This window comes from Cylas formicarius, unplaced genomic scaffold, assembly GCF_029955315.1.
Source record: "Cylas formicarius isolate icCylForm1 unplaced genomic scaffold, icCylForm1.1 PGA_scaffold_3__17_contigs__length_32017465, whole genome shotgun sequence".
Taxonomy (NCBI): Eukaryota; Metazoa; Arthropoda; class Insecta; order Coleoptera; family Brentidae; genus Cylas; species Cylas formicarius.
The window spans coordinates 29,306,119-29,319,284 of NW_026844326.1; the positions used below are offsets into that span (position 1 = coordinate 29,306,119).

Sequence of the window (13,166 nt, forward strand, 5' to 3'; positions counted from 1 at the left end):
TTTTTAGTGTTCAGTGCATGTTTTAAAGTGATAATTGTCGTCGGCCCCGTCGTTTTTCCCCGTTCACGCCGGTATGGAGGCCGGATGGGCCCGGATGGTCCGCGGCGGAAGCGGGGGGAAGCCGATTTTTTTTGGTATCGGTCAGAATCGTTTTTTGCTAGCTGAGCAAATTATTGGTTATTTTTCTTTTTTGTACATGTTGGTCATATGCCAGAAACGAAAATCCTCGACGGAAGTCGGCGAATGATCCTAGCAGTCGAGCCCAACATTTATTGTGAAACGCATAATTGAATTGAATTGAATTTATCTGTGATCTAATTTTAGGTATTTTTTCGAATTACTTAAAAGAAATGTATAAACATCTGTAAATATTTTGGTTTTGGTACTTCAATTTGGTATTTACGGTGCGGCATTCGATAAGATATTGTGTTGTACATAAATGACGAAGTAGAGGTGGGATGGAAACGTGGATTGCAATCTGTATATTAAAATGTAAGTTTCTTGGTAAAATTTGTTTTTGTTATCATAATACGTATTTCTAATATGATTTGATGTAAGTTGATATTTACATATTTCACTTAGGTGAATTTTCCAATGGCAACCGTCAAATTTAGTATTCAACAAATTGAGAGGTTCAATGACAGAATAAAAAATTGCCTAGAAGATCCGAATTGTCGTATTATTTTGCATCACTATTTGAAAGTTTCGAAACAACCGTATTTACAAAAAACATTCGACTTGTGGGTCAAAGCACACGACCAAAAAGTGTTCAATGAAGATGAACTATTTGATTTAATCGATGACATCAGCGACTTCAATCAAAATCCCCTTTTGACGGTTTCCGAATGCCAGCAGAAGTTGGAATACGTCGAAGGCGAGTGTTGTAGAATTTTGGAGAGGGTTCTGCCTCACTTTATAGACTACTTAAGGAAAAATCACCGTTCCTGCTAGTTTTGTTGAGTTTCCCAAAGATTTTTGATGTACACTTGTTTGACGTGAGTAGATTATAGAAATTTACGTTTTCCGTGATGTAGTTTAAAAGAAAAAAAGCTTCTGAGAGTATCTCCAAATATTGGGATTATCTTATCTTTACATTGATAAGCAGCCTCTCAAAAACGCAAAATTCGCATAGGATAGTGACTCACGGTTTACCAGTATTTCATAATGGCTGACAGTGGATATAGATTTGAAAATATAAAATTTAATGCCGAACAAATGGAGTCATTCAAAGACGCAAAGAACTGCCTCGAGGACCCGAACTGTCGCGCTATTTTCGAGCACTTTTTGAAAATATCTCAGCGGCCTTACCTACAGCTAACCCTAGAATTGTGGGTTAAAGCTGACAATCAAGAAACATTCAATGAAGATGAATTGTTTTATTTAATGGATGCCATTGTTGACTTAAATCAAGAGCCTCTTTCTCAGATGTCTGGATCCCAGGAAAAGTTGGATTATATCAAGGGCGAGTGTTGCAGACTTGTTGAGGATATGATTCCTCATTTGTTAATGTATTTAGAATGGCATCACCGGTTAAAATAAGGTTTTGTTTGTTCAGATTTTTAATATATTCTTGTTTGATATTCAGTTGAAAAGTTTGTTATCCCCTGGATCCCCTGAATAAACTGCCATTACAGAATGCTAAGGCTTTTTTTACCGGGTTTTTCAGTTTTAAAGAAACTAATAACGATCAGGAACTTCGGCAAGGTTAATTTTGCTGTTTATGTACAATCCCTAGTTGCCCATAGATTATACTTCTCTTCTTCTTTAATGTTCTGAGGCAATAGCGTAAAGGCGCTCGATATCGGTAATCTGTGGCCCACATTGAATAACCTCTCGTAGGCATAGAACTTAATTTTAATTGTTTCGACAATGATCACAGATAGGACTTATTTATGACCCATGGTGGACTAATAAAACCAACCCAACCAATTAAATATACATTTATTATAAAAACGATGACTTAAATACAGTTCTATATTGGTTTCTATATATCAGTCTAACTTACGCGTTACTTACGAATAAAAAAAAACTTACGATTGTATTGCACAGTCTCGTACCGCAAATAACCACAAAAAATACTGCTCTACGGTAACAGTCGATGATAATGAGCCCGTTTATTTTTCTGAATCACGTAGAGCGAGGACGGTTTTCCGTTTCCCGGAAAATATTTCGTAAAACTCGACTTTTTCGGTTTCTGGGGTACGTAGTAGCTCGGCTTTAGCGGTTTCTTGTGCGGGTTGACCGGTTTGTCGAGGACTTCGTTCCATGTCTCCGGATTGTCCAGATCGACGTCGTTCGTCCTCGATTTTTGTTTGTGAGCGACGTACTGCTTGATCACCGGAATGTTCCAGTGGTAAATCTTGCCCGGTTTGCCGTTACTTTTAAACCCGACCGGTATCTTTTTCGCGTCCGGTAGAACGCGATCCGGCTGATTAAACGCGTAGTAGTGCGGATTGGGAGGCAGCTTGATGATAAACATGTGAGAATCGTCGGGACGTATGTGATGCCTCGACTCGACCGCCAGTCTTTTTCTGTGGTGCGTATTTGGGCTGCGAATCTTCTGCAGGCCTAAATTCACGAGGAGCTCGTGGTTTTTATTAAACGATTGGGGTCTGCTTTCCAGTCGGTCCATCAAGAAGATCAAAAGGATGATCGTGACGACGGAACACCTGAAACAAGAACGCCTTTGTGTCACGGACCTTACCGATTTATTGTCTGTGGTGGTAAACAGTAAAACTAACAAAAATAAACGTTAGGGTTGGTGATTTTCTTCGCTTGTTTGCGAGTTTCAGAGGAAACGTCTAATTTGCACGTCTGGAGCCAAGATAAAAGACCGTGTTCGTTTCCGTCGTGTTAACGGTACAACGCAAGACAGAATCGCAAGTTAAGCGCCATCTCAGTGGCCGCGGATTGCCATTAATGCTAATGCATACGGTTTACGGCGAGAAAGGGCGCGGCCGCGGCAGTAATTGTCTATTTTTTTCTCCTCAAACTAATCAGCGGACAATGACGTGATGGGGAACGTAGATAAACTAACGCCCGAGATTATTATCGCTTGTAAATATGGCGGCATATACTTTCCAATGCGAAAAATCACGGCATTTATTTCCAGCATCATTATTCGCGACTCTTCCAATCTGCGTCCTTTAGTGAAGAATAATTTGTTCTTAAAGAAAATGGAGTATGGGAAAACAACAACGATATTATGGGAACTCTCCTATCCGTGTCAAATATTGTTTAATGAATATATAAAATAGCGGAATAGAAAACGAAAACGAAATAGCAGCTGGCTAACAATAAGTATGCTTTGAAACAAAGTATACCAAGGTTAGTTTTGGTTCTTCTTCTTCTTTTACTTCTATTGGCCAAGACTGCTTGGATCAAACACTTAAAACATTAAACCTATACAATGGAAACCGGGTTCAAGTTTTTGGGGACGATTACAAGGGATTTTGTCGTGAGCGAGTGGAGGTTGCTAAACCGTCGTTAGTTTCAGTTAGTTGCTTTGAAGGTTTTAAATATTCAGAAAGCAAAATATACATGTGGCTCCATCTATTAGGTTAAAGTCAAAGCCTATACTTCGCGGATTCCTCGGTAGATGGTAACATTTTCGATATCTTTAGGTAAAAACTCCTTGTCGCTAGTAAATTGTTCGTCGCGTCCGGTCCTGCGCCGCGGGCGTGTAATAAAGTCTGTTTACCTTTCTGTTTGCTTTTGCTCAAAGCAAATGTTAGCGCAGTGTATGCCGATGTACGGGCATATTTTAAGTCGGGGAACCCGTCCGTAACGCGATAAGTGAAGTCGGTTTGTCGCGGACATGTTTCTCGTACGGCTGTTTCAATAAAAATGCTAATGGCTCTATCCGGAACGACAGCGGGCGCCGCTAATGTAAGCCGACGGTGTTATTAATGGGTCATCGATACGGCCATGTTGTAATATGGAAACTAGGGACTTGTGTTTTAAAAATCTCCGCAATTATCAATCACACAAACACGACAGGTTCGGGTTTGAGAGTGAGAGAGAGAGAGAGAGGTATATATGGCAGAGAATATACGCAATCACGCATACGCACCTGCACGAATATTAAAAATACAATGGTACGACGATTTTTATTTGTTCCTTTCCTCTACGATGCCTGATTGCAAGTGCGTTATGCAAATTGCGTTGCAGTTCCCGTGGCGCTTTACACGACGATCGACTGAATGTAACCAACCATCCGAAGGAATTAACTCAATAAAACATACCCATATTAACGATATGAAATGGACGTGACGACTGCACACGGGAAAAAGGGCAGGGACGGACTACTACGCAAAATAAATCCGCTACGAGAGCTGATGGCGTCGCCTACTAGACCGATTCAAACTTCGGTCCGGTTTCATAACTGATTCATAACTTTCGATAGGTTTATCAGGTTTATATTAGAAGCAACATTAAAGCGTATTAAAATTGTAGGCTTCGGAGAAGAGTCGCGTCTCTAGTCCGCACGATATGTAAATCTCTCTTACGGGCGTGACCTCGCGTGAACTTCTTGCGCCTCGCGGTGTCAAGCGGCGCGCGGCCTCGGGCGAACAAACGGTGGACACACTTTAGTAAAATGCACATTCTTCACGTGACTAATTCGCGATATGCGGGATTCGTTTTTATTCTTCTACGCTCGGGCGCGATCGGTCGCGATACTTTGGTTACGTATTTCCGGTTTCTTCTTCGTAAGTACATGTCATCCGCGGTCACGCACGGCCAACTCGACGTCGAGTCCCGATGACAGCTGACGAGTGCATTTCCGCGTAGAAAAAAAAACGCCGAATCGGGATCCGCGTTTAACGCGTTTCTATTTATACGTTATTGGCGCGTTCGGTCCAGTTACAGCCGCGTTGGAAGTTTGAATTTTACACGTGGATTGAGTTCCTCTAACGTATCGCGTATGCGTGAGCAGCTGGGTCGTTAGTTTTTGCCCGCGGAGTGATTTTCCGATCGTATCGCAACGCCTCCGGCCGCCTCGAAACTATTTTAATCGAAAAAAATGCGGCCGATCGAAGCGCCGCGGGTCGTTGCGACAAAATTACGCACAGTTTTCTCGCGGGCCCACTTAACCGCGATACAGATCTTAATCGAAGCTCCGGATAATACGTTTATGTGTAATAGGCGCTTTGCCTAGGAAATTCCTACGCAATCATTCGCGTCTCGCTCCCGAACATTCGATTAGCGCAAAATCTACAATCAGTAGCGGAAAAGAATACCTAAAACACTTTTACCCACCCATGGCCCAGTAGTTATGAATTCCGAGAAACCTCCGCTTCTTTCGACGCCGCAGCACGTTGTTAGGACAATGGCGAATCGAACGCTTTCATTTTTCGTCAGGTTTATCTTTTTGATTAAAAAAAAACGCCCAAAACAAATCGCAGAAACAAAACCGGTTCTCCGCACGGCCGATAATTCGACAAGATACACACCCGAGATCGAAATACTTTGCACATTTTACCTTAAAAACCACCACCGAATGCAATGTTTGGTTATGTTCTCTTCTTCTTTTTTAATTTTTGTTGCCTACATCGCGAAAGGCACCCGCCCTATTTCGTCACGGTATATATTCTTCATACAGAATATCGTCGCTTTTTCATTACGAAGAAGAAATTGTATAAATGACAAATTCTCGTAATGTTTGATTTACTAGTGGCGAGAAGCGCGGTTTCACGTAGGAAACTCGACGTAAATATTGACGGTTCCGTCTGCCGACCCAATTTACGTCCGGAAAATAAGAAAGAGTCTATAAATTTCATTGGCGCGGCCAGAGGAAATGACTTCGACGGGTAAATATTGGCATCGCCTTCGGGAAACGTAGTTGTCGTGTTCGCCGTTAACGAAAATCAGAAATAGAAATAAACTAGAAAGTTGGGGCTCAGAACGTTGGCAGCGGTTTTGATTTTGTGTCTGCGGATCGAATCAAGTATTAATATTGCTATTTTTACCGATTACAAAGCTGCACACTGTATATACACGCGAACTTGAATACTGCGAGAACGAATACCGTTGCGTTCCCATGCCAAATTGGCGCTTGCAAGGAAACGAACACCAAATAAGTCTTTATATTAACCACATCGCAAATTGAGTTACGTTTCCACGTTATATCGCCGTTACCGCAAGACTAGTCAGGTGCGCCGCGTCGGGGGTTTTGATCCAGACGTGTACGAAATGTATCTTTCCCATTCTCAATTCTACATAATTATTCACAATAATTAATTACTAATAAACAATACTTTCTGAAAAGTGTTTTTTTTTCCTAAGAATTAATAGGTCGATAGGTCAAAACACGCACATGCGCTGACAAATCCTGAAAAATGAATAGGAAGATGTGAAAATATCCCGTGCGCGCCACTGCGTCCCGCCTATCCCATCCTTTTAACCCGGACTTCATGAATCGTACAAACAGGTCCGTCCTAACGGTGGTTTTAGTATTTTTCCGACTCCCGATGGGCGGAGATTATAATACAGCGGACGAGCCAGAAGCTTTATAGACGATAGTAAGCCAGCAGAATTCAGCGTAACACATGAAAATACGTTTGGTTCATTGAGAATTTTGGTCGACATTTCCCGCATAGCATCAATATATGTTACATATACTGCGCATATACAGCAATACTTTTCCGTGCGTACGTCTTGGAACATGCGAAATACATTCTTTTAATATACGAGAAAAGAATATTCTTTAAAGTATGCGCTCTGAATATACCTCTAAGAATTTTTTAAATTTGTACTTTAAAGTATGCGCTATGAATATACTTTTAAGAATATTTCCAAATGTTCTACTTAAAATATTCTTTAGAGTAGATTTTTAGCATATTTAATTTTATGGAAATGCATTTGGGAGAGGATAGCCACGTACTGTCGAGCCATTTTCTTTCGACAATAATTGAAATGAACCATTACTAAAATTTCATATTCATTTTAAGAGAACTAAATTTAAAATGTTAAAATTTTACATATTTTATAATAACTTAACAAACTGAAAACTAAAATCTGCGCCCTTATCGCTATCCCTAATTTTATCTATGTAAGTTGAGGCATAACAACTAACCAACATAATGATAATAGTTCGTTTATGGACATAACCTCAATTTTGTCGGAAACGTGGGCGCGGGAAACGCTTCCACACGTCGAATTTCATTTCATTTGTGTTTTCTGGTATTTTAAGTGTTTGTGCTTGTCTGAAGTTCGCATTTTCAAGTAAGTAAAGTCTTCTAGGTTATAGAAAAAGTATGCCTGCAAAGCGTCGTAAAGAAGGTTTTAGTGTGTCGTTTAAAAATAGGTAAAAACATTTTAGGATTGCCGGGTTTTTAGTCTCACATTCGGATCAAAAGTCTGAAAGTTCTGAAAGACACGACGATTTGAAGCTGATGTAGAATGATATTCATTGGAACATAATGTAAAAAAAATGTATCAAAAATTCCTATTAGAGAAAAGATATTTAAATAATTTCAAGAAAAGAAAAAAATATGCTTACAAATTGATATGAGATATGTATTTTGTGGGAAATTTGTTTAATTAAAATAAAGTTTTGTTTTTAGAAGCTTTTCTTGTCTTTGCCAAATAATGCAATGTAACAATACTAGAAGACAATACCCTTATGCCCATTCCAATAAAATACCTGGAATATACTATGTACTTTATAGTGACTTATACTAGGAACATAATAATTATACTACATACATTCTGCAGCATATACCGTGGTAGGTAACTAGAATATGAAGTTGGGGGTCAGTAACATATACATATTCTAAAAACTGCGCAATTGAAATAAGGGACAATCTAAGTATATGCTTTTTCTAAAGCAGGGTATTCTTGGTACATACTAAGAACGTACAATTGTTATGTGGGTTAACGCTAGATACCGCCCTATTTGACGAAAGCTTGTCTAGGTTTTTTGTGACCATTTCTATAAAAGTGTTTATTTCTTTCACTTTTACTTGTGTTGGCGCCGCTTTGCGATTTGTGCTCGCGATTTTCTGTCTATTTATTGCTTTTTTGCAACTTTTTCGCGTTTTTGCTTCATTTCGCTGCAAAACCATCTTGGGGCAAACGAGAAAGCAATATGATTGCTTTCGCAATCTTGTTTGTTGTCTTTGTACATCCCTTTGTTATTTTAGAGTTCATTGTTTTTTTGTCGTGCTCCTGGGAACCACTACGGAACTTTATGGTAAATATAAAAAATTGTACGCATCCTGTATAATAGACCAGAACTGTAAATCAGAAAATTGTAGCTCTCGATACAGTTTACGATACCATTTAAACCAAATTATCCCATCTTTTACAGTTTCTCAATTTCCAGGATCTTTTAGATGTTTGGTCCTGTACATAATTGAAAAAATGCCAAAAGTAGAGGTTTTTAAGATTTTTTTTCTGAAACAATGCATTATAGTCGTAGTAATAGTCAATGAGTGCGAGAAAAAACGATTTTCGTATGGATTTTTTCAAATATCTCTTATGCAAAAATTCAAATATTATAGCCCTTGATGCGGTCTACAATACTGTTTTAACCAATTAGTAATATTTTTTATGAATTTTCATTAATGGCTAATAATTTATTCCCGAAAAGAATAATTTTCAGGGTCTTTTAGATTTTTGTTCATAATTGAAAAACACAGCCTTCTAGTTATGATCAATTACCACTATTTTGTGAATACCGGGCATACATTTTTGAAAATTATAAAAGTTTATGGAATTTCGAAATATAGATTGAAATTTCGGACACATGTAATATTTGTCATTTTTTTTTCTGGATTCTGTCCAGTATGCCGGTCTAATAAAGTTATTCTAATTGAAGATTTTGATTCGTTTTATTCAATTTTAAGTTGTTTTTTTATTAGGAATATTTTTTTGTAATTTTTAACCATTTAAAATTCGTTTAATACTTCCACCAAACCGCAGGCGCCATATTGGTTCATCAAGTTATTTTTCTATGGATTAGGTTAGTCTCAATGACACCAGGAAAAAATAACCAACTTCCGTTTAGGCAAAATCAGGTAAATCCGATAATATCTCATCATCAATAAAATCTCGTAAATTGCTAAAATCCAATATGGCGTCCATAAGAAAAATTTTCCGACATGGAAAAAATATAACCGATAACGTAGATTTTTTGTAAATTTTAAAATAAACAATGAAACACAACTATGCTCTAATTTAAACTACCTTTCTACTTTTCATTCGAAATGTCCAGCATACGTTAATTGCACCGACGTGCTCCATAGATTAAAGTTTTAATGGGAAATATCGCGCGCAAATAGAAGAGAGTAGTGTTCGAGGCTGTAATTTTCAATCGCGCGCGCGGCCCGCAAAGAAGAAGAAGAAGAAGACGAAAATTTGCGGGTTCGACGACGCATTAACATGCTAAGTCGCACGTATTGCAAATTGCTGGCAATTCACGACACGCCGACGAAAAAATGGGGCCCTCATTTACACACGGGTTTCTTTAAGTGATCGCGTATACTCTCATTTAATATACTGGGTGTCCTAATAAGAGCTTACGGTATTAGACGAATGTGGCTTTTTTAAATAGAACTGTCGTTCTTTTTTGAGAGTAGCTCTTTTTAGCCAAGCAGCTATTGAATTCTCACGTTCTTTTGATGTTTTTGATGTGTTTGTCTTCTTATCCGTATCTGAAAATATTTTGGTATTGAGAAAGAGAGGTTTTATATATTTGTTCCTTATAAAAAAAAAATAAAAAGAACGAGACTGGTATTTTATATGCTCAAAGAACAGATTTGAAAAATCCGTACATCTGCTTTTTAAGTAAAGCCTTGATTCGACGCTGATAGTAGTCTCATGAACGTGATCTTAGATGCTAATCTCCACGATGATGTGGGTATACATTTATGTATTTCATTTCGTTAAATACAAACCTCATTAAACTCTCATCGGTAAGATCTCTTTCATGAGAGTAGGTCCTATCGCGAGCAAAAAAAAACTAGAACAAATATGATTTTTCAGTTTGACAGTAAGGACCTATTTTTACGCAACAATTTTTTTGTAAACCTAAAAATTTTCCCAGTTTTTTTTTGCTCAAAATTGTACTTTATGAAGGGTGATTCCTAAAATTAATACTTTGTTTTTGCGGGGTGATTCGGGCATCGATTTTAAGAAAAAAATATAGTAACTTAAATTTAACCGTTCAAAAAACATGAAGAGAAAGTGGTTTTTATTTTTGTTTTCAAAAACTAAGCAATAAGATACGAAAAGAAGTCTAGAGAATCAAAAAAGCTATGTAATCTAAAAAAGTCAGTTTAACTTAAAAAGTAACAAGTAAGCCATCAACATAATATATATTTTATTAAATTATATTTCTTATACTTTACTTATTTTTATTATTTACGTTCTATTTATTTTTAAAACAAATAATACCTACTTACCAAGTATTAATTTGGGCAATTTTAATTGTGAAAATTTCTCCTTTTTCTTCATGCCATATTAAATTTCATTGCAAGTTCATTTAAAATCAGCGGGTTCAGAGCTTGTTTTACAAACTCATAACTGTCGCCGTCGCCTGATCTTGCTATCTCATTGACCTAGCAATATTTCTTAGGCTTTTTAGGCTGTAAGATCTCTTTAGATTACTTTGTATTTTATGTATTTTTAGTATACATTCCTCCCACTGCTGCCAACTTCGAAGTTGAGAACTTTTTTGAATCTTTGTCGTCGCTGGAGTTGTTGTTTGGCGGATCTGTCTTGTTATTGGGTGACTTCAATATTCCTTCTTTCACTGTTTCAGCTCCTATCAATATCCGACATAGATCCCTACTCAACCTCAGCGCCATATTGAATATTAAACAGCATAACTCTGTAACTAACCTAAATCACCGTTGCTTAGATCTCGTTTTTGCCAATTTCGACGTTGCGATAGTGAGAAACGCACTTATCGACGAGGATCCACACCATCCCTCGTTAATAGTTTCTCTCCAACTCTCTTTTCCACACGTCTCTAATTTTCCAATCAATAGGAATGATCAAACCGAATTTAACTTTAGGAAGGCCAGCTATCCTCATATGTATGAACTGATGCAGCATGCAGACTGGAATAGTGTTATGGAGTGCTCGGATGTCGACAGGGCTCTAACACTTTTTTACGACATTATTTTGGCCGATATACCGCGCTACGCAAGTCAATCAAGTTCCAGTCACGCATTGCCTATACTGATTATCTTCGTCGTGCTGAGTTAAGTATACATGATAGTCCTACCAATTTCTGGTCATTTATTCAGCGGAAGAAGGCAGACTCGCGAATCCCAGCCTCGATGTCCTATTCTAGTCAGCCATGCCAAGGGCCTAATATGGTTGTTGCAGCTTTTGCTAAGTACTTTGGTTGCGTTTACACCATATCCTAGTCAGGTCCACGTTCCGGAACTAGTGAACATACCTAAGCTTACTATCCAGGATGTCTTGTCAGCAAGCAAAGCACTCAAGAACAAAATTACCGCTGGTCCTGATGGCATACCAAGTTTTATCGTGAGAGACTGTTCCCACGCACTGTGTGCTCCTTTATGTCACGTTTTTAACCTGATACTTGAGACGGGTGTTTATCCAGAGCCTTGGAAATATGTCAAAGTTTATCCTATTCTCAAAAAAGGTTATCCCTCTGTTGTTGAAAACTACCGGCCTATTTCGATCTTGTGCAATTTTTCTAAAATATTCGAGATTATATTAAATAAATTTATTTTTGCTCAAATTAGAAATAAACTATCTACGCAACAACATGGTTTTTATGCGAAAAGATCATGTATCACTAACTTATGCTCCCTGTCTTCGTATGTCTGTGACTCTCTGAACAAGCAAGGTCAAGTTGACGTTATATACACTGACTTCCACAAAGCATTTGACCAGATAGATCATCACTTACTGATTGAAAAAGCATCTCATAAACTTGGTTTCTTTGATTCGCTGATTACGGTGTTGAGGTCCTATTTGGTGAATCGTCGACAGTTTGTTGAGATTGAGGGGTTTAGATCAGTTCCTTTTGTTCCAACTTCTGGAGTGCCTCAAGGTTCTAACCTTAGGCCTCTGCTTTTCAATATATTTATAGATGATCTCGTATCTTCGATCATCTGCAACAAGCTTGCCTATGCGGATGACCTAAAGCTATACGAGAGCATTGAAACTGGCATGGACTGCATGACTCTCCAGGACAACATCAATATTGTCAGTCAATGGCGTAATAAAAATAAATTGCATCTTAACATCAGCAAGTGTAATGTGGTTTCTTACCACCGCACAAAAACTCCTATAGTCTTTAATTACAATATGGATGGTACTGTCCTGACTAGACTTGCTACTGTGAAGGATCTGGGGATTTTATTTGACCAGTCGTTCTCTTTTCTACCTCACATTACAAAAATGGTTTCCAGTGCAATGCAAATTTTAGGATTCGTAATAAGAAATTGCAGGCATTTTTGTAGCTCAGCTACTGTTAAAGCTTGACTATGGCTCGCTGATATGGTCACCAATTTATAAGTGCCACACTCAGTCCATTGAGAGTGTGCAGAAAAGGTTACTAAAGTATCTAATGTTCAGGGAGGACGGTTCCTATCCTGAGAGGGCAGTTGATCACGATCTTCTACTAAGAAGGTTCGCTATACTGCCCCTGAGCTTGCGCAGAGACTTGCAATCTGTTTCATTTCTCTATAAGTTAGTTCATTACGGAGTCGATTGTCCGTTTCTTCTGGAACAATTACTTTTTTATGTGCCGCGGCTGGAAGGGAGACATCGATCAACTTTCTTACCGCAGTTACCCAGGTCCAATATCCATTTTCAAAACCCTATTTACAATATGTGTGGTGCTACCTTCAACAAACTATCATCGTACTGCGATTTATATTATGGTGGTCTCCAGGCCATACTTCAGCAACTTCGAATGGCGTCGGGTTATGCGTACCGATAAGTCTTATCCTTTTCTTTCTCTTTATCATTCTATCCTTCTTCATTTTTTTTAGTTATAAGATTAGTAGATTTAAGATTAGTTTCTACGTTGATTTATATTTAATATTTCCTGTAATTGGGTCATGTTACCTGTTGGAAATAAAAGTGCTATTATTATGATAAAAAACAAGGCATAATGGTAGACTACACAACAATGGTTCGTTCAGCTTAGAGTTTATCAAATCATATGTTATATATTA

The 13,166-nt window shown here is 38.1% G+C and overlaps 1 protein-coding gene across 5 annotated transcripts in view; it reads right to left on the reverse strand.

The window, feature by feature from the left end:
• Window positions 1-1,924: 1,924 nt before the first annotated feature.
• Window positions 1,925-13,166, reverse strand: part of LOC132699885 (uncharacterized) — a 63,063-nt gene continuing 51,821 nt past the window's right edge. For 2 of the 5 annotated variants that reach the window (XM_060666845.1, XM_060666847.1), the window contains exon 2: window positions 1,925-2,669. In XM_060666845.1, coding sequence (XP_060522828.1) covers window positions 2,084-2,669 — 586 coding nt within the window. In that variant the 3' untranslated portion in view covers window positions 1,925-2,083. The other 3 variants (XM_060666849.1, XM_060666846.1, XM_060666848.1) reach the window with 3 other exon arrangements.